We start from the raw sequence: 20,613 nt of genomic DNA on the forward strand, positions 1-20,613 counted from the left end.
CCCAGAGGTGTTTGAGATGGGACTGAGAAGCTCACAGAAAAATAAATCAACAGCAAAAATAAGTAAATAACATCTGGTGGAAAAAGCAGCGCTCAAGCTCCATCTGGCTGCCCTTCAGAGCCCCAAGAAGCCACAGGGGACTGCTGACAAGCCCATCCTTTACCCATAGCGCTTCTGCTGTGACCTTCAGGATGCCTGGCTTGCAGAAGACAGCAGCAAGGGGGACGCATGCTTTGGATGTGACCACGGGCTGCACTAATGAGCTGGGCTGATCTTGAGAGAGCAGGAGGAGGGGAAGGAAGAGACACCTGGGGGTGTTGTCTCATCCTTCATAGATGCTTCCAGATTCCCATTAAATTTCAACTCCACAAAGACTAAATTCATGCCCTTGTATTTAGTGAACATAACTTTCCACCGAACTTTGGGTATGTTTTCAGAATCCTTTGCTTTCAGAGTAAAGACTAGCTCTGTCACCTATTAGCTGTGTGGCCTAAGGCAAGTGACTAACTTCTCTGACCCTAGGGCCCCCAATCTATAACACTGGTGTAAATAAGAAACATTCTGCTTTTTTTTTTAACTTCTGAGGTTTATTCCATCTTCACCTTCTTTTGGTTGTCCTGTGATCTGGGAGAAGTTAAGAAAATTAATGCACGTGTTGGTTCCTTGCCTTGCAAAGGGTAGAGATTGCAGAAATGTATCTTTGGCTTGGGGAAATTCCTTCATTTGGCTTTTTGTTTATCCTTGAGAAAGGCTGAATGACACCTGAGGCAGGAGCACAGGGGAGAGGCCTGATCCGCACAGCCAGATTAATCTACTTCATAAATTGCTGGAATCTGAGAGCCGTCACCTGTTTTTTTCTGGAGTGAGGACATTTCATAAGAGCCCAAAATATTCAGCGAAGAGTGGGGATGAATAAATGGTCTTGAGAGAGAAGAGAAGATCCTGATCCAAGAGACAGTCTAGCCTGGGCTCCAGGGAGCACTGGGCAGAGGCGTCAGATGCAAGGTTGGTGCTTATTTTGGAAATTTGGGTTTAAAAGCCCAGAACCTGCTCAGCATCACAAAATCTAGATGCCAATATGCCTATTTCTATACACTTCTACCACTTCTACTCTAAAGAGATATGAGAAAACAGCAAAAAACACTAATTCTATTTCAACTGTTTGCAAACCACCAGATATTAGAAATTCTATGCTGACCTCAGAATAGCCTTCTGCAAAATACCAGCTTGCGAAGGGAGCACGGGATATGGGGGTCAGCCCTGCCCCAAAGGGCCCCTGAAGCATTTTAAATGTGAACAGGAGATTCACACTAAGTCTGAAGTCAGGAGATCTAGACCATCTTCCACATCCCTGAGCCCCAGCTTGGTGCTTATGGGCTACAGTTAGTGCAACGCGGCTACAGAAAGATTCTGTGACAGAAGCAACAGCAGCATAACCAGGCCATGCAGGTGTTGCAAGATCCTTTAAACAGGGGAGAAAGGGGAAGCGGAGGAAAGGTTGTCTGAAGCAAAAATGTCCAGGGGCTGTAAGCTGAGAGAGCCGTGCTGTTCACATAGGTGCTGCTTCATCTCCTGGGGTGCCCACCACTCTCCTTTGTCATCCTGTCACCTTTTGTAAATGTCTGCTATGAAGCCTGTTTGTGTCAGGGTATTTCAGAAAACAGACAAGATACAGTGCTGGCAGCAAAGTAGAGCTGAGAGAGAAACATGTCAGGCAGGCCCAGTGATGCACAGGATGCCTCGATGGAAGAGGGATGGGGGTTTTGGTGGAAAAGAGACCAGGACAATATCACACCTGAAATATTTAAAAGGTCATAGGATACCTTCCACAGGACATAGCTTCACGTCTGTGTCTCTGGATGACCCATACAGCTGGAAGATTTGTAACTATGTGGGCCGTGTGGAGACGGTGGCATCACGTGTCTTTTGTAGAGCGATTATAAGTGATTAAGAGCTTAGCCTCATGTCTGGCACATTTTGCAGGTGGTCAGTAAGTGGTAAGTATCAGACTTGTGATGGAGAACACATCTAGTATTAGGAGTAGCAGGAACTACCTCCTTCATCTGTTAAAGAATCCCAGTTAAAGCAAGAAATAGAATCAGATGTGCGTATCTCATTACAAAGATCTGTCTACTTTCTTAAAACCTTAAGCATTACAATAAAGAGCCCGGTCAGCCCTCAATCAACCAGAAATTCAGTTGCCGGAGTACTCTTCCATGGAGACTCCATTTGCCCATTTGCAGAGTTATTCATTCAATCGGTTAATATTTATTGAGACTTTACCACATCCCAGACACTCACTCTGGCCTGGGAGGGAAATATGATAATTACTACAACTCACCTGTGGCCCCCAAGATGTTTGCTGTCAAGAGCCGGACAGAGATGCAAACAGACACCTGAACATGAAGTGAGACATACCGTGGGCAAAAGATGGCTGAGTCACAGGGGACGGTGCTCAGTTACCGAAGAGAGCCTTTTTTTATTAATTAAGGAGGTGATCGACATTTGAAAAGACGTCAATGATAATTAATTAGGCCCTAGCAGGTTGCCATGGTTAAGGACTGTGCAAAGTAATTTAACGGAGACAGTAAGGAGTGGTGTCAGTGTTCAGGTGAGGATCATCGTGTTGAAGGATGAATAGTCTCTAATTAATGATTCTTCTGAATGTGCTTCACTCTACAAAGAGGATGTGGCAGAATCTCACTCTTGGGCCAAACAGCTACAGTGCGCTGGGATTCACCTGAGCTCTCAGACTCCTTTAATTGGAATGGAACTATCATAAAACAAACTCATGCGTCCTGGCCTGTGGGCTGCTGTGGCTGAGCTGCATTGCCAGGCAGAAAATCACCTGCCCCAGGCTTCGATCTGGCCTTGAAGAAAGACCAGGCTGGCCACAAGGCATGCTTGATGGTGTATCCTGGCATCCGCGCTACTAGGTAGGAGAATGGAGGGGCTAAGTATGGTGGCGTCCTCAGGATTGCTTCTTGAAGAGGCTTGGAGCCCTGGAAAAAATCATATAATGACCTGGAGAATATCTGTCTACTTAATGGAGTAGGAAAAGGCATGAAAATCTCACTTGAGATTCCTTTATTTAAGAGAAAAAATATATATGTGCACATGTGTACATACACACAAAATCAAATATTTATTTCAAAAAAAGAAAAAATAAATAAAAGAAGAGCCTGTCACTCTGTATGCTGCAAACAAATAAAGTTGAAATGCGATTTCGGTCTTGGTCAGGGTCTGAATTGGGGTCAACAAAGATAGAAGTTGTATTTACGTTTTCCCAGGAAGCAACATTTGCCAAGAAAAAGTAATTGGAAGAGTCCCAACATGTATCTCTGCAGGAAGCACGTTGGCCCGGTGGAGCCCGCAGAGACTGGAGTCCCCAAATTATGAATGAAGCAGCATCAGCAGCAGGGCCCAGCATCACTCATCAGTTAGGAACTAAAGAGTCCCCCCAGAGGACCTAAAGGCAAAGGGCCTACAGCACCCCTGGAGAAGACCAGCGTGATGTGGAAGAAATTGGCTTCCCTGCCGCAAGACACACCTCCTGCTGCTTTCGGACTGAGGAAGTGCATCCAGCCTCTGTGAAGGGGGCTGCATCCCCAGGTGGACCAACCCCAGCTGATCCACAAGGCTGATGCTCTGATTGAAGTTTTGTAGAGTTCTGTTGCAACATCGTGGAGTGGGCAGCTAATGCTACTTTGGAAAAGCCAGAGAGAATGTATTTTGGATCAAGCCATGAAGGATGCATGGGAATTTCTGAAGCAGAGAAGTGATGAGCAGTGGTGTTTTCAGAAGAACAGAAGAGTGACGAAGGCACAAAGCCGCCGAAGAACCTGATATGGCCAGGGACACGGGGATCGAGACCATGACTAGGGGTGGTTAGGAGACCCGGGAGGCAGGGTGTGCGGAGGCAGGAATGCCCTGGATTCTCTTGAACTCCTGACCTCAGGTGATCCACCCACCTCGGCCTCCCAAAGTGCTAGGATTACCGGCGTGAGCCACCCCACCCGGCTTGCCCTGGATTCTCTAAAGCCACCTTGGTAACTTTGAAAAAGTGATGTGATGTCTTTGATTCATACTTTTCCTATTTCTAAAGATAAAAATTCCTGCCTCCATGGGTTTCAGTGAAGACTGAAATGAAGTAACAGATATTTCGTGCAGCTACTGTTATCCTTGCAGTCACTGTCGCGATTATTGCTTCCGCCGCCACTGGCATGAAATGATACTGTCTTTTGAATTTTTTCCTATAGGTACCATAGAAAACTCCAACAGGAAATTCTGCAGAAGGTTATGCAAATAATTGTCTTAGCTGAGAACAGAAATGGGGACGGTGCATTGAGGATGAGCCTGGCCATGCAGACAGGATGCCGTTGAAACTGTGTGAGGCAGAGCAGATGGGAGTGACGGCATTGGCTGATTTTACGGCACAAAAGTCATCAGAGACATGATTGGCCTCCTAATGCCAGACAACTGAGGTTCTCTCTCTCTCTCTCTCTCTCTCTTTTTTTTTTTTTTTTTTTTTTTTTTTTTTTTTTTGAGACAAAGTCTCGCTCTGTCACCCAGGCTGGAGTGCAGCGGTACGACCTTGGCTCATCGCAACCTCCGCCCGCCATGTTCAAGTGATTCTCCTGCCTCCGCCTCCCGAGTGCCTGGGACTATAGGTGTGCACCACCACGCCCAGTCTAATTTTGTATTTTTAGTAGAGATGGGTTTCTTCATGTTGGTCAGGCTGGTCTCGAACTTCCAACCTCATGTGATCTACCCACCTCGGCCTCCCAAAGTGCTGGGATTACAGGCGTGCCCTTGAGTGTGACAACAAAACAAACTGGTACTTTACACCAACGTAAACCATAATTACACTTTATTTCTTAAGGACTTTCTTAAGGCACAGTGATGTACTCCAGTGTATATTTTATGTAATGACTTCAAATGATCACTATGATGCTCTCCAAACACTCAGAGCCCTGGAAGCACGCTGCTGCTCTTACGAACCCTGTCCTTCCTGAGTACTTCCCTGAAGTTCCTGCTGGCTGAGAGATACACGCTGCTGCGCCAAATGACCTCAAGGGGACTTCATGACTCTCTGCAATTCTAAGGCTTAATGGTTTTGATTGAAAAATGTGGCCTCCAAAACACAGTGGAAATACCCAAATCATTTTCAACTTGATTCCCCCCTCTACCTAACCCCAGAAGTTTTATTTTAAAAAAGTCTGTTTTTTCAGTATAACAAAAGAGAAGAGGATAAAGCACATATGGAAATCAAGTTGCTTTGAGCCCTGTGCACTAACTCCAATTTTATCATCCAAAACATATACTTTTCCAGTATCAGCCAGCCAGCTGATATTTTCCTACATTCAAAGGAAGCAATTTTCTTCAATTTTACAGTCTCTCTAGTACCGCATCCTAGAGACACAGAGGGCTCTCTGCTAACAAGTGGCTGGATTAATGAAAATGAGCGTAAACAAACACAGTGGAGAGATTCTGGTGCCAGCCACATGGTCTATCACCACATTCAGATGAAAGTTGAACATGCTGCAGGGAGGAGGGAGGAGGGAGGAGCCAGATGGGCTGTGAGGCCAAGCTCTGCCTGGAGCTAGCAGACGAGCTCAGCATGTCCAGTGAGCAGCTTTTGTCCATCAGCTGCAGGCCTGCCTGCATCCTAGAGATACTGGGAGGAGACAGGAGAAGAGGGGACCCCTGGAAGGATACAGGCAGCTTCAGTTTGCTCAGGGCATGGGGCTTATCAAACCGTTTCCAAGGTTTAGCCCAGGCTGCCTGCATCAAAGGCAGATCTGTAAAAGCAAATATGTTTGCTGAGCTAGACGGCTCTCCAGGTGCAGTGGCACCAGCTACCTGAGCAGAGTGACTAATTCTGTTAAGACAGAGGAGACACTTTCTGTTGGTCACAAACGCAATGAGGAAAGGGTGGAAAGCTGTCTACATGTAAGCATCTTTCACCCTTCTTCTGGATTAACCTTTTCACTACTACAGCCTGAAACTGTGTCAGTAAGAGGGCACTTGCCATATAAATTAGCGTGGTTAGGGGTGTTAAAAGTAAATTAAAAGGCCTGAAGAATCCTCAAGGAGACAAAGCCAGTTGGCCTTGTAAGTCTAAGTGACCTTGACCTTATGTGATTTGCAAACATAAGTAAAACTTAACCTGGGCCCGGCGCAGTGGCTCACGCCTTTAGTCCCGGTACTTTGGGAGGCCAAGGCAGGATCATAAGGTCAGGAATTCAAGACCAGCCTGGCTAACATGATGAAATCCCATCTCTACTAAAAATACAAAAATCAGCCGGGTATGATGGCACGCACCTGTAATCCCAGCTACTCAGGAGGCTGAGGCAGGAGAATCACTTGAACCTGGGAGGCGGAGGCTGCAGATCGTGCCACTACACCCGAGCCTGGGCAACAAGAGCAAAGCTCCATCTCAAAAACAAACAAACGAAAAGCAACAACACAAAAACTTGACCTGAGCTTTTACTTATAAATGCTTGTATTAAAGAACAGTGACACTTAAAGACTAAGCAATCAGAAGCTCCCAACTAACTTACGTAACTAAGAACTTCACAACAGGATTGACCAAATCAGGCAACGGCATAACTGGAACCAGTCAGATCGTTGCTTTCCCTCTGTGTGTGTGTTCCGTAAAAGCCTCCCCCTTGTTTCCTTAGTGGAATCCCAGAACCACTTCTGGCTTGGCGCTGTCCAGTGCATGAATCATTGCTTGCTCAAATAAACTCTTTAAAAAATGGTATTGTGCCTTTTAACGAAAAGAACTACAAACCCTGTCCCTGGAGCTATAAGCCAGGAGGAGGCGTGTGGCCGCTGCGGGGTGATTTCTCATTTACATCTGCCAGCACAAAATCGGCAGCACACTAACCCGCCTAGAGCATTTTCTCCCGCCTCCCTCTGATGGGGCGACGTGGGGATTCTCCTCCTGCCTCCCTGACCATCCTCTCCAGATGCCTCTGGGTCCCTCTTTCCTTCTTCCCTCCGAGAGGCTCTGAGCAGCACCTCCATGACCTGTACTTTCCACGGCTCTCCAGGTGGCTCCAACCTCTCACCTGGCTTCATCCCCAGTTCTCAATACCTCAAGAACATTTCCACTGAGTTATTGCTCATAGACTTCTACTCTGAACCTTCATCCCATCACAGAAACTGACTCCCTGTCAAGGAATCACAATCACCACTCTAGCTGTCCAGGCTTGAGATCTTCAAGTCAGCTTGACGGTGCGGTCTTCCCCAGGGCTCCATGTGTGTGCACTACCACTCCTGCTGATTCATCACTCACCATGGCTCCTTCCACCTGCCACTTCCTTTCTAGCCACAGCCTAAACTTTCAGCACCAGGAGATGGCTCAAATTCAGGCACATTAACAGCATGCAATACTATTAAGATGTTAAAATGATAACGACACCATATATGTATAGGTTATACTACATTTTATAACATGTTTATGGCCATAAGAATATATGTACAGGTTATAAACATGTTCCTACTTAAACCATTTAGTATTGTTCCATATATGTTATTATCTGAAAAGATAGCTATGAAAATTGAACAGTGGCTATTTTCAGTTGGAGGGGTCACAGGTAACTTTTATTATCTTTTAAAATTGTGTTAATCTCTGATTTCTAATTGACTATAATAAATATATACATACAATAAATGTGTAGTATATATTATAATAAAAGAAGTTGATATAAGGTATCACTCTAAGCTTGCACCATGTCATTGTTTTTCTAAAACCTTCAGTGCTAGCGTTAAACACAACTTCTCAGCTTCTCTAAATTCTCCCCCATTCTGCCTTTGCCTCCCCTCATCACCTCAGAGCGTGCAGATCCTGGAACCTGCTTCCACTTTGATCTTCTCTCTCACCCCGCTCTCTCTCAATATGCCAGGGAGGCTCCTACATACACCAAGACCTCTGCGTTTGCTGTTCCACCCTGCCAGGAATGCTTTTCCCCAGAGAGCTCATCTGCATGGTTCTCACCTTCAGGTCAATGCCCCCAAATCACATGATCAGAAAAGATTTCCAACCGTTCTATGTGAAATCACATGTCAGAAAGTTTCCTTATCTTTAAAATTAGACTGTTTAAGTATCAAATGAGAAAATGCCCAAGGGGTCTTTGTGGATGGTCACAAACTGGGGACTTGGCTGGTGCTGGGGATACAGCAGTCAGCAGACAGATGCGAGTCCTACCCTTGTGGAGTTTACATTCATAAGTAATTATACTTCATGTATGTAACAACAGGGTCAGTGCAGGAGATCGGAGAATCCAAAACAAGAAGAGTCAATGTGCCACAGAGCAAGAATTAGGGGGCGTTTTAGAGGAACAAGACGACACGCAGGGTGCTGACTGGGCGTGATGACGAGTGGACAGGAGAGGAGGGGGGTGTGCCAGGCAGAAGGAGCATGCTTTGGAAGAGCCACTCGGGGAAAAGGGGATGGACTTTTGACGCAATCCAAAGAAGTTCATGCAGTCAAAGTTCAAGAGAAAACTGCAGAGACGGCCAGTGATGAGTCAGGAAACGTAAACAGATCACGAAGAGTCCAAGACATGGAGGGTGCAGGGGCCAGGGCTGTGCTCAGTGGGCACAGGGGGCAGTAGGGGGTATGAAGAGGTTGGGGGTGGTGATGCAGTAGTGCTGGGCATGAGTGAGGACTTAGGGTGAATGTAAGACTCTCCAGTGGATGTGGAAACTGGCCAGTGACATGCACACAGATGCGCTCTCTCTCTCTCTCTCTCTCTCTCTCTCTCTCTCGCTCTCGCTCTCGCTCTCGCTCTCGCTCTCTCCCCAAGTATATAGCTCAGAAGAGCATTTGAGTGAGAAAACTGAAACTCATCATCATCACATAGGTAATACCTAACCTTATGGGGTGAATTATTTCCCCTTCGGGAGTACAAAGTGAGGATACGTGGGAAACTTGAGGAATTCAGGCTTCTAAAGTTAGAAACATTAAAATTCCATCCCAGTCACTCAAGCAGCCCCTTCTCCTTGCACCTGAGCTACTACCCGAGGGGCGGGAGCAGAGCCTTGGTCCTGTCTTGCTGCTGCTGGGCTTGTGCCCAGCCCTCCCAGCCTCGGAGTGGACTGATGCGCAGTCTGCCATGGTATTCATGCACCCAGACATCACATGGAGGCTGGGCGGGGAGCGCCTGTTCTGAAGGCAGAGCGGGCAGGATTTCTTCATGGATCACATATGGGATGTTAGAGAAAAAGTAGAATAAAAGATGACTTGAAGGTTCTTAGCTTGTTCTCCTGGAAGAACAAATGTTTCCATCAACTGACATCAGAAAGGTTGTGGATAGGATAGATTTTTTCTTCTGTGTTTCTGGTTTTGGGAGGAAATCAAGGACTGACATTTGAAGATATTAAGGTTAAACTTGCAAAGTCTCTCTGATATCTGAGAGATTTGAGAGAAGGTTAGTCTGATGACGTATGTTTAGGAATCATCAGTAAATGGAGGATATTTAGACATAAGACTGGAGGGAGACACTGAGGGAGGGCGTGCAGACATGAATGGGACGAGAGCAAGTACTGAGGCTTGCAGCAACGTTAGAAGTCGGGGAGAAGGGGGAGAACCGGCCAGGGCTCCTGTAAAGGAGATGCCCACGAGGTGACCAGAAAGAAAATAAGTGTACCCAGGGCAGAGGAGGAATCCATTGTGTCCAATGCTGCTGACAGATAAAGTAAGACAGGGTCTGAGAAATGCCCACTGCATTGAGCAAGGGGGAGGTCATCTCTGACCTTGACAAGAGGAGTTTTAGGGAGTGCTGGGGATGGTGGCCTGACAGGAGCGGGCTTGGGAGGGTGAGAAAAGAGTAACTGGAGGTGTTATACATCCAAGGCTGCTTCAAGCTGCAAAGGGGAACGGGGAAGCCAGGCCGAGCCTTGCAGGGCATCAGGACTGGCATTGAGGTGTCTGCTTAAGGTGAGACAAAGGAGCACATTTGGTTCATGTTGGGAATCATCCAATGCACGAGAGAAATTTAAGGGAGAAAGGAGAGGGCTGCTGTAACGATTCCTCAGGTAACTGAAGCGAGTGCAACTGTGGTGCCTTTAGATTGAGGGCGGATGGCAGACAGGTCACCTGTTGGGGCGGGGCAGGGCCGAGTGGGGGTGGTGCACAAAAAGCATGTGTCAGTGCAGATGCCAGTTGATGCCAATCACCGTGACAGAGAGAGTATTCCTAAGCTCTTTTCTGGCACTTTCAGCTGAAAAGAGGATGGCAGGGCAGGGTGGAGGCGGGGTTTGCAGGGTTGAGCAGAGAAGGTGAGATTTGCAAGTGTTACCATCTAGGAATGGGAAAGATTGAACGGACCAGGAGGGCCCAGGATGATTGGTCCATGTAAACAAAGAGTGACCAAAATCCCTGATTGCAGCCCGCAGCGCGCAGCTGCAGAACAGGCTCCAAAAGGTTGGGTATGCAGTGCGGTTGCTGTAACAGGTCTATGAATTGACTCACTGGGGCAAACACTCGGAGACCAACGCTGTGACCGCTGCCCTCTGTGACAGGGAGCCCAGCGTGAGCCTTTGTATGACGTTGCACCTCATTTGGCTTGCCCTAGTGGCTGTAACAAACATGCAGGGACGTCTACAAGGACTTCAGGATGTTACAGAATGTGAAGGCTGTTGTACTGGTCATTTTCACACAAGGTAGATTTTAAAAATTAAGCATATAGTATAAAAATGAGGGAAGGGAAATTCAATTCCAGCCCATTTCCTCCTGATAAATAAAAGTGTACTAGTTCCAGACTATTAACTCCAATATTAAACCCACGGTACATTTGTTAACTTCAGTGGTTAATGTGTACTAAAAAACAAACAAACAAACAAAAAACAAACCAAAAAACAAAAAAGAAGTCTCTTCCTCTGCAGAGAATCAATCTTTTTTTTTTTTTTTTTTTAATCACTTGGGTATTTTGTTACTTCGACATGGGCACTACAGGAATAAGAAAGCTAGAATAGACTTCAAAGGAGAGCCATAATTCTGAACTATTCACAAGCTATGATTTTGTTTAAAATACACAATGTAACTACCAAGGTTGCAAAAGAAATTGGCAGGACACAGGAGACCTAAATTTTATCCAGTATAGCATAGTTTATAAAACTATGTTCAAATCAGAATTTTGCTACTTACTAACTTTGTGACATTGATCCAGTTATTTCAATGCCCTGAGACTCAGTTTCTTCATCTGTAAAATGGGAATAACTGTAGTTGTGAGAATTACATGTCTTAATGTATATATAAAGTATTTAGCCTAGAGCTTAAGACACAGTAAACACCCAGAAGATAATGATGGTGACAAAGATGATGATATGATCTTGATGATGATGTTATGATGATGACGTAATGTGAAGAGGAGGAGGAGGAGGAGGAGGAGGAGTCTGTGACTGTGGTAGTGGTGATAGATGGTGGTGCTGGATGATAATTCCTAAGTCCATCACTAAGAAACAGTTCCATGGATGAATCGCTCACCCTTTTTGGGCCCAGCAATTTGCCTGCTACACTGTGGGCACTCAAAAAACTCTTACTGAATGAATGAATGTTCTAATAATTTCTAAGGCTTATCCCAGCTCTACAACATGAGATAATCCTATATGGATTTGTAGTAATCTTTTCCCAGATCTTAACACTTAGACTTGTGGTATAAAAAATGGGTGAACTGCAGTATTTGTCAAAAACCAATTACAAAGACTCAGTTTATCATTGCAGAGTTACTTCATCCACTTTAAGCTATTACCTCTTTAGGGAGCAGAAAGAAAGAGAATGATTAGAAAGAGGAATAAGTTAAAAAAAAAAAGGTAAGGGGAGCTGAGAGTCATGTGTGAGTGGAATCATTAGGTTCCAAAACACTCCAAATAGGACCTGGTCTTTGGGGACCCGGCCACATGGTTACTTCACAGCAGAACTTCACCTTCAGTGTGTACATTTACAGAGGGCGAATCATCCTAAGAGAACTCCTCAACTCCAAAGGCAGGTCCATTTAGAACCACAGGTGATCTTTATGAACAGACCCAACCTGCCGAGACAGGCAGGCTGGGCGTTCTCTGCTGGGCACAAAGCCGCTTCTAAATTGCATGTACTAACTCCAAACTTTGTGGATATAAAAAAAATCCGGCTGGTCTCCTGTGGCCAGAAAGCCAGTGCATCTCTGTGCAGGCTCCATGCATTTACTCATAAAATCAAACTCCTTATACCATGAACTGGCAGATTCCTCCAGAAACACCTGTGCTCTGGTGTCTCCACATGTCTACATATACCTTTTATTTTTTGGCATATGGAATACTGCTTTAGGCCAAGTCTGATACCTTGGGCTTTCTAATAAAAATATATGCCTTATAGGTATGTATACACCTTATTTCAGCATCTCATGGAGCCTTCTCAGGCCCTTCTCCAACCTGCTCTGAACCCTAGAGCTCAGGTCCAGCGCCTCTTGTTTCTGGCCTCTCGATTCCCCCCTGGATTCTGCCTGTCCATGAGAAGAAGGAGAAACAGAGAAGAAGCAGAAAGAGGAGCCTCTGGTGCTGGTGCTGGTGCTGGTGGGAGACGGTGGTGGTGGGTGCTGCGGTTCCCACGTATACCACTAAGAAACAGCTCCATGGATAAAGCTGCTTCCTAAAGACGTAATAGTTTAAAGTGAATGAAGTAACTGCAATGATGAACTGAGCCTTTATAATTGGTTTTTGACAAATACTGAACAGTTCTTTTTCTTTTTTTTTTTTTTTTTTGCCAGAGTCTCGCTCCATCAGTAAGCTGTAGCGAGATCACAGCTCAGTGCAGCTTGGACCTCCCAGGCTCAAGCTGTCCTGTCACCTTAGCCTCCCAAGTAGCTGAGACCACAGGTGCACATCACCAGGCCTGGCTAATTTTTTATAGAGATGAGGTTTCAACATGTTTCCCAGGCTGGCCTCAAACTCCTGGACTCAGGCGATCTGCCTGCCTCAGTTTTCCAAAGTGCTGGAACACAGGTGTGGGCCACTATACCTGACCTCACTCTTTTTTTTTTTTTAATACTGCAAGCCTAAGTGTTTTGTTTTGTCATGTTTAACTGCTGTGCTTGTCTCTCAGCTTGCTTTTGGTTCCTCCAACCAAGGCTCAGCAAGACTAACATTCTAGACTTAGCATCCTTCCAGGCGTCTATTCTCAGCCTTCTCCAACCAGCTCCTCGCCATCGCTTTAAGATAGAGTGTGAGCACTGTCTCTGGAACCTCCTTCAGGAGGAATGAGAACTTCACATCGTCCTCTCTGCATCTCATGTGTTAGGATTCCCACTGGCTGTTCGCAGATTTGCCTCTAACACAACTTTGGACTCCTCAAGGGGAGCAGTCAGGTTTTCCTCCCACGGTGTACCCGCAGCGTGCCACGAGTACTTGCATTTGCTGACGTAACAGGTAAGCACGAACATACAGCAGACACCAAGTCAGCCAAAAACAAAAGGCAAAGGCAATTCCCCCACCAAACAAAAAGACTTCTGTGCTGTTTTTTTTGTTTTTTTAAATTTCTGTGTGCCCATGGTATTCATGATATACTGCTCTCGTTTCTCCCAATTTTTCTAAAATACATTCCTTTTGAGGTCCATCTACTTTTTTCATGTTTAAATAAGCTAATCTAAGGGTCAGAAATGAATACGGAAGACACAGCAGAGGACAAAAGAGAAGTGATTGCCCTAAGCAGGAGACTCGCAGCCAAGGGTCATTGCTAATTGATTTCTGAGAGTTTGTGAAGCATGAAAAGCATTTCAGAAGCAGTGTGACAGCAAAAAACACAATGACACTCTATGACTCAGCAAAACAGGACAGCGGGAAGAGCACTAAATTGGAAGTCAGGTGGCGGGCTGCTAGCCACAGCTTGCACTCATCAGCTCTGTGACCTCAGAAAAGTCACTTGACCTCTCTGGACCTCATTTATTATGAACTAGACTTTGACCACCATCAAGTCTCTGACCTGAGGATAAACCTTCAAGTGCATTCCACTGAAGCAAAGACTACATGTAAGCCACAGCAATGGAGACTACAGAGGAGGTCCCGACAAGCTGGCTGCGGAGGGACGGGTGGGCAGTCAGTCACATCTTTTCTTCCATGGATGCACTTGAGTTATTTCAGACCCAATTAGAAGAACAGATTATGTTGTGAACCAAAAAGCCCTTATGAACATATGCCTTCTGCCCCCAACTGTATTTTGTTCTGTTATTAAAAAAAAATCCTCCACACAAGTAGATTTAATCCAAATTAAAGTTCAACAGGGAAAATAAATGACACGGCCTCTGCGTACGGCACTTCATGGTTCACTTGGCAACTATTCTGCAAGAACCCCGTGAGTTACGTTCGGTGCCTCTGCCTGACGGAAAGACAGCAAGAGAACAGAATGGAACGGAGATTGTGGAGAAGGAAGTAAAGCTCACCGTGCCCTGCGGTGTCCTGTGCTGTCCTGTTGCTAAGCAACACCCCACAGCTCCCCAGAGGAAGGATGTCTCTGGGAGGAGGCACCCAGAGGACACATCTTCAGCAGACCCTTTTCTCATTAAGTGAAGGCTGTGTAGATGCTCGGGAGGCAACACCATTACGGGAGCCTGATTTTACCAGATGCACATTTTCATAGAATGATAATCTGACGGTGATCACAGCAAAAGCTCTGTGTATCCCCTGCTGTGGCCAATGGGGAAAATCTGAGAGGCAACTAGAGCCAACCTATTGAAAGCGGGGGTAGGGCACGGGGAAGCGATGCCTCATGTGCACGAAAGACCTGGACTCACCACTTATCCACTTAGCCTCGGGGTCATGAATTTTTAAATCTTCACTGAAGAGATCTTCCACGGTGACCTTCTTCTTTTGAGACAGACTATTATCTTCCGCTAGAAAAAAAAAAAAAGCAAAGAGTTAAGCTTGTTTAATAATTAGTAAAATGAGAGGACCATAAACATTCTGATTGCCATTCAGAAATAGTATGGCTGGGAACACATATGATGTCCATAAGTGAGTGGGGAGCAAAAGCCAGTCTTGCTTTCCGTTTTTAATGAAACTGCCGAAATCTATGCTAAGGAGATCCTGATTCAGGAGGATGGCATCGTGCCTCCTCACCCACACCTGCAGCACGCAAATGATCATATTTCTTAGTATGGAGGTAAATAATTCTTTCAACATTGATTTATGAATGATACGGAGGGAATCGTCAAGAGAGGAAGGTATGGATATCCAGAATGGATCTTAATCTTACTATGTAATTGATCATTTATGAAGCATTCATTAAATGACACTAATTATAGGCAGCATTTTGGCTGCTGGGAATTCAAAGGCACAGAAAATATCCCTTAGGTCTTCATTCTTCATAAGCTTCACTTGTCCCTGGTTGTCTCTGGGTTGTGGGTTCGTTCTTGTTCAGACAGGATCACACCCAAATTATCTGTACACAAACTACCAGATTCTGCCTTGCCTCGTCCTGGTTGCAAGGCTTAGAAGTAAGCACTTTGGATAAGCCTGTGAATACACTCAACATTGCACATTTTTTTCAAAGACTTCCAGGTCTCATTTCAAGAGTTTCCTGTTGTGCTGCTATGCGGGGTGATCTCGGTGCTAATTGAGGTGCATAGGTCTGTGTGCATTCCACATTCTGGGGCTCCAGATCTGTGTGTTTTTGCATTTCAATGTCTGCTGGGTGTGTGTGTTTCTCGTTTCAATTCCTGGGTGTTACACTTCTTGAACTGTTATGTTCCTGACCTCAACAGTACCATTTGCCCTTTTCATTTTCTGTTTTAAACTCTGCAGTGGGTTAGAAAGACAGAAAGAAATTTTGTTAGGATTGCATAAACAAATAGGAGTGAATAACCTCTAAATGAAATCTTCAAAGCTTCTCCTAGGACCCATGTACGTTCCACAGGGTTTATTACATCACTTTTGGTTTCTTCCTTTTGGGTCTGGATGTTGACAAATTACTGAAGTTGTCAGAAAAGTCATGTATTTCTTTGTGCATTGATTGATCTCTTGAATATCAAATAGGGTTACTGCGTATAGCAGTGTTTTGAAACTCACAGAATGACTCGAGGTGGCCTTACTGTGAGATATGACTGTATATGGAGCTATCCCAGGTGCTGAACATAGCACATTAAACCAAGTTCTTTCCTCACTCTAGGAGCTTTCTAGGTGTGGCTGAAGCAGCCCCGGGAAAGGTACACGGCTTTAACATGATGCATTTCCATAAAGTCACACTCTGTTTTTGCAATTAAGAAGTCTAAAGTTTTCTGGGACATTCTTAAGGACGTGGTCAGAAAATACATAATCACGTTAAAATTTACATTTTTATCAAATTAAACTTCATTATTCAAGAACAATTCTAGCCGTACAATGACACATAAGGTATCCATGTGTCTCATAAGGAAAATAATGTAAGATTGACATTTAAACAAACTTTGGAAATAAAAGATGAGAAGGTAATTTATTCACTTTCTGAAAATGTTTTTCATACATGTACTTTATTTTTTAAATTGTGATTTTATTTGGTTTTTAAAGATATTTTTAAAACACTTAAGACTTCTATATAGAGAAAGTATTTGGTGGAGGCATTATGCAACATGCTATTATTAAAATTGCTCCATTCAAGCCAGGACAAGACTCCATCATAATTAGTTCAGTCTCCTTGAGAAACTCACTGCTGGCTTCTCTGGACCTAGATGGCTCATTTGCACATTCAACTCATATCTAATTTGTTGGTTTACAGTTTGAATCATTCCCCAAATCATCTGAGATAGGGACAGGCACAAGTGACTGCCGCTTTCCACAAACCACGCTAAACCCTGAAGAAGAGAAAGACCTTAGATGAGATCACAGAGCAGAGGAGCCAAAGCGGAATGAATGAATGACCAGAACGCAGCAGAGACCATGCTGAGAGGAGCAGGGCTTGTCCTGCTAATACTGAAGCAGGCCAGGAAATAAGAAAGTGGGAGGGATTCCAGGAGGACTTCCTGAAGGAAAGAACCTGCTAGCCAAGACAAAGGAGAGAGAAAAACATTCAAGCTAGGGAGGAATGCAAGGGCAAAAAGATGTTGGTGGATGCAGTATTTTCAGGAGAATGTGTGCCTTGGCATTGGGGCAGCCAACAATGTGAGCAGGAAACAGCTAGAGGGGAAGGGAGATTCTCTCATTGTCTTCGATGTTCTGAAACTCCAATAGAAAAATGCCCACTGTGGATTTTCTTTAAAAATTTTGCTTAATAGTCAGTAATACTTTCAAAGACTACCTTTCAGCTGGGCACAGTGGCTCATGCCTATAATCCCAGCACTTTGGGAGGCTGAGGCAGGCATTGCCTGAGCTCAGGAGTTCGCAAGCAGCCTGGGCAACATGGTGAAACCCCATCACTACTAAAATATATATATATATATATACAAAAAATTAGCCAGGTGTGGCGGCCTGTGCCTGTAGTCCCAGCTACTCAGGAGGCTGAGGCAAGAGAATTGCTTGAATCTAGGAGGCAGAGGTTGCAGTGAACCGAGGTCATGCCACTGTACTCCAGCCTGGGTGGCAGAGGGAGACTCCATCTCAAAAAAAAAAAAAAAAAAAAAAAAAGATTACCTTTCTTCCCATCAGAAATACTACTGATAATTACCAATAATTATCTCATATAATATTGCTTTTCCACCATTTGATTCCCCTCCTTCCAGAATCCCATCTGGGCTGGTCAGAAGCTTCTAGGTCAAACCCCACACCTGGGGCTTTCTCTTAAAATGTTCTACCTTTTTCATGGCTTTGGGAGTATTTGAATGATTTCTTCAGTTCAATCTCCTATTTGTCAATATTTTAATACACCTAGACTGTTCTATTACCAAACTACTAAGTTTTAAAATTTAAAATAATTACATTCTAATATCTAATATTTCTAAATAACTTTTTCAAGATCATCTACTCATATTTTATAGTTTTATGCTTCTTTAGCATATTTGTAGTTATTTTTTTTAATGTCATTTTCTGTATTCCCTATTGATTTAAATTCCTTTGGATTTTGGTTTTCATGTGTGTTGGGCTGGTTTCTGCTTTATCGGGGGCTGTTTGCTGCAGATGCCTTGTGGTTCTTGGTTGTAAGCTTTGTCTTACAAGTGTTCTGGGTCTTGAGAGGCCCCTGGTTGGGTGGTCCTCAGGCAGATTTAAGACTTCGTCTAGGTAACAGCTCAAAACTAAGTCTTGGGTGGCCATTTTGGGTAGAGCCCTTTCCCCTAAGTGGGTGATGTGATCTGAGGCCTTCTGACCATGAATCTAGTTTTAAGGCAGGGGCTCCTTGTCCCCCAGTCTCTCAGGAAAACCAGCCTTCCAGGCCCTCCTGTTGTGCCTGACTTCGGTGTCTATGACTTGAGGGTGTTGGAAATTTGGCCTTCCCTCCTGCTGTAGGTTTTCACCTGTTCTTTCTCGTGAGGATGCCTTCCCTTTCAATCCAGGTATGTGAAGAACTCCTGTTCTTAGTTTTGAGAAATAAGCGCTATTTTGTTGTTTGTTTGCTTGCTTTTTGAGACAGAATCTTGCTCTGTCACCCAGGATGGAGTACAGTGGCACAATCTCAGCTCACTGCAACCTCTGCCTCCTGGGTTCAAGGGATTCTCCTGCCTCAGCCACCTTGGACTACAGGTGTGCACCACCATGGCTGGCTAATTTTTATACTGTTAGGAGAGATGGGGTTTCACCATGTTGGCCAGTCTGGTGTTGAACTCCTGACCTCAGGTGATCCGCCTGGCTTGGCCTCCCACAGTGCTGCGATTACAGGTGTGAGCTACCAGGCCCAGCCACAGCTATGTATTTTGTTATTTATTTTGCTATACTTCTACATGCTTGCCATCAAAACCAGGAATATTTATGTGCTCGATCTTCCTTCTTAAACTGGAAGGCAACATAAAGTTGGTAATGCAAGAAGGGGCAGCGGCCTCCATTGTTTGGATTTCGCCCTAATGGCAATTTGGGGATCACTGAAAAAAAAGTTTCTTCCATCCCTTTAGCTTGATATATTATAGAAAACTCCATGGCACTTGGAATTGAGTTGCCTGGTTAGCTCACTGGCAGGCAAAGGCATGCTGAAATCTGCAGCCACCTAGTCATTTTTTACGGAGGCCAGTGTGTCACACAAATTTCTCAGCCTTTTTTTCCTTTTGTCCGATATTTGTTGAATAGTAAAATTACTTGAGAACACGTTGGAACTCCTTTGCTAAAGATTTTTAATAATAGAAAACTAGAAATAAACCCCATTAGCCGAGCCCAGCTGCTGGAGAGGCATGCAGTCCCTGCAGGCAGGGGTGAGTTACTAACAAACCTGGCTTGGTAACAGAGAACATCTACCCAGAAGAGTCCAGGACCTCATAAGTTTTTGCTTTGGTGAGCAATTCGGAATAACTGACAACTCTAAAGGGCTTTACAGTCTTCCGAGTGCAATGATATTTATTATCTCTCCTGATCCCCACCGTAACGAGGAGGAAGGAAAGTGACCTTCAGCTACTGAGCTACTGAGGGGCTAAAAGACTCCTCCAAAGATCTGTGAGGGAGCGGTTCACAGGTGTCAAGCACTGGGTGTTTCTGAAACTCAAAGGAGACAAGGGCTATGGTGGGCTGGCTTCACGGGTGACAGACCCCCAGGCTGGGGCTCAGAGTAAAGCACTCTTTGTTTTAGAACAATCTGTATGTTATTCCTACAAAAATGGATAGTATTTGTTTGCTTCCTTACCAACACTTCACATAAACACGTGGATATCAAAGAAGCTGTCCACTTTCCAAAGTCTGTACTGTCAATTCACAAATTCCAATGAGATCACTTTTGCTTAAAAATAAACCGCTGTAGCCTGTTTCATCAGTGATGGACCTAACACAGATGCTGCTTAGTAACAAGGAAAAGGCTCAATGCGAACACAGGAAACCCATCATTTAGTTCTGCCAGCATATTTATTGATTGAGTGCCCTGTGTCAGGCACTATGGATGCTAGAACAAGATTTCCAATTATATTTCTTTCCTTTTTCTTAAAGTAAAAGAGGGATAATCTGTCCTATATGTTGCAAATGCTACTCCTATTTCCTTAGTAGATTCTTATCATAATGAAAGAATAAATTTATATCATGCTGTACCACCAAGAGATTAGGAACAATGAAATTTAAAACCAGGTAGCATGTCTGCAAATCACAATATGAGCCTTGGGGATTTTGACCTAATCCTGAATTAAACTGTCCCACTGTGGCAGATTGCTCACCATAGGATTCCATAGGTCAGAGCTGAGATGGTAACATCTCATCCATACACAAAAACCCTGGAGACGGAAGGAAGCCACGGCAGCAGCTGTGAGTCAGGGGAATACTCTCTCTCTTTACAAAGAGTGAGATTTACTCCAAAATACAGACGAATATATTTCTCTCAAGAAATCTCTGTAGATGCATCCAACCCCAAAAGTAAGAAACGAAATAACTATTTATAAGGGATAAGAATTGCATTAAACAATCTTACCTGAGTGATGCTAGAAGAGCTACGAGAAAATGTAAGTCAATACCTCTTTAGAATGTGCGTGTGTGAGTGTGTGTTTCACTTCCCTCAAATTGATCATGCTTGCTTTTCTGCTACCAGGAGCTACTATCATTGAG

General features: G+C 44.5%; 1 protein-coding gene across 4 annotated transcripts in view; it reads right to left on the bottom strand.

Annotated features, from left to right (window-relative positions):
* DPP6 (dipeptidyl peptidase like 6) overlaps positions 1–20,613 on the bottom strand; it is a 1,161,897-nt gene that overhangs the window by 419,364 nt on the left and 721,920 nt on the right. For all 4 annotated transcript variants that reach the window (XM_039472700.2, XM_074378865.1, XM_039472699.2 and 1 more), the window contains exon 3: positions 14,775–14,873. In XM_039472700.2, the coding sequence (XP_039328634.1) occupies positions 14,775–14,873 (99 nt within the window). The remainder of the gene's footprint in view (positions 1–14,774; positions 14,874–20,613) is intronic.

The sequence above is a fragment of the Saimiri boliviensis genome, chromosome 10 (assembly GCF_048565385.1).
Source record: "Saimiri boliviensis isolate mSaiBol1 chromosome 10, mSaiBol1.pri, whole genome shotgun sequence".
NCBI lineage: Eukaryota > Metazoa > Chordata > Mammalia > Primates > Cebidae > Saimiri > Saimiri boliviensis.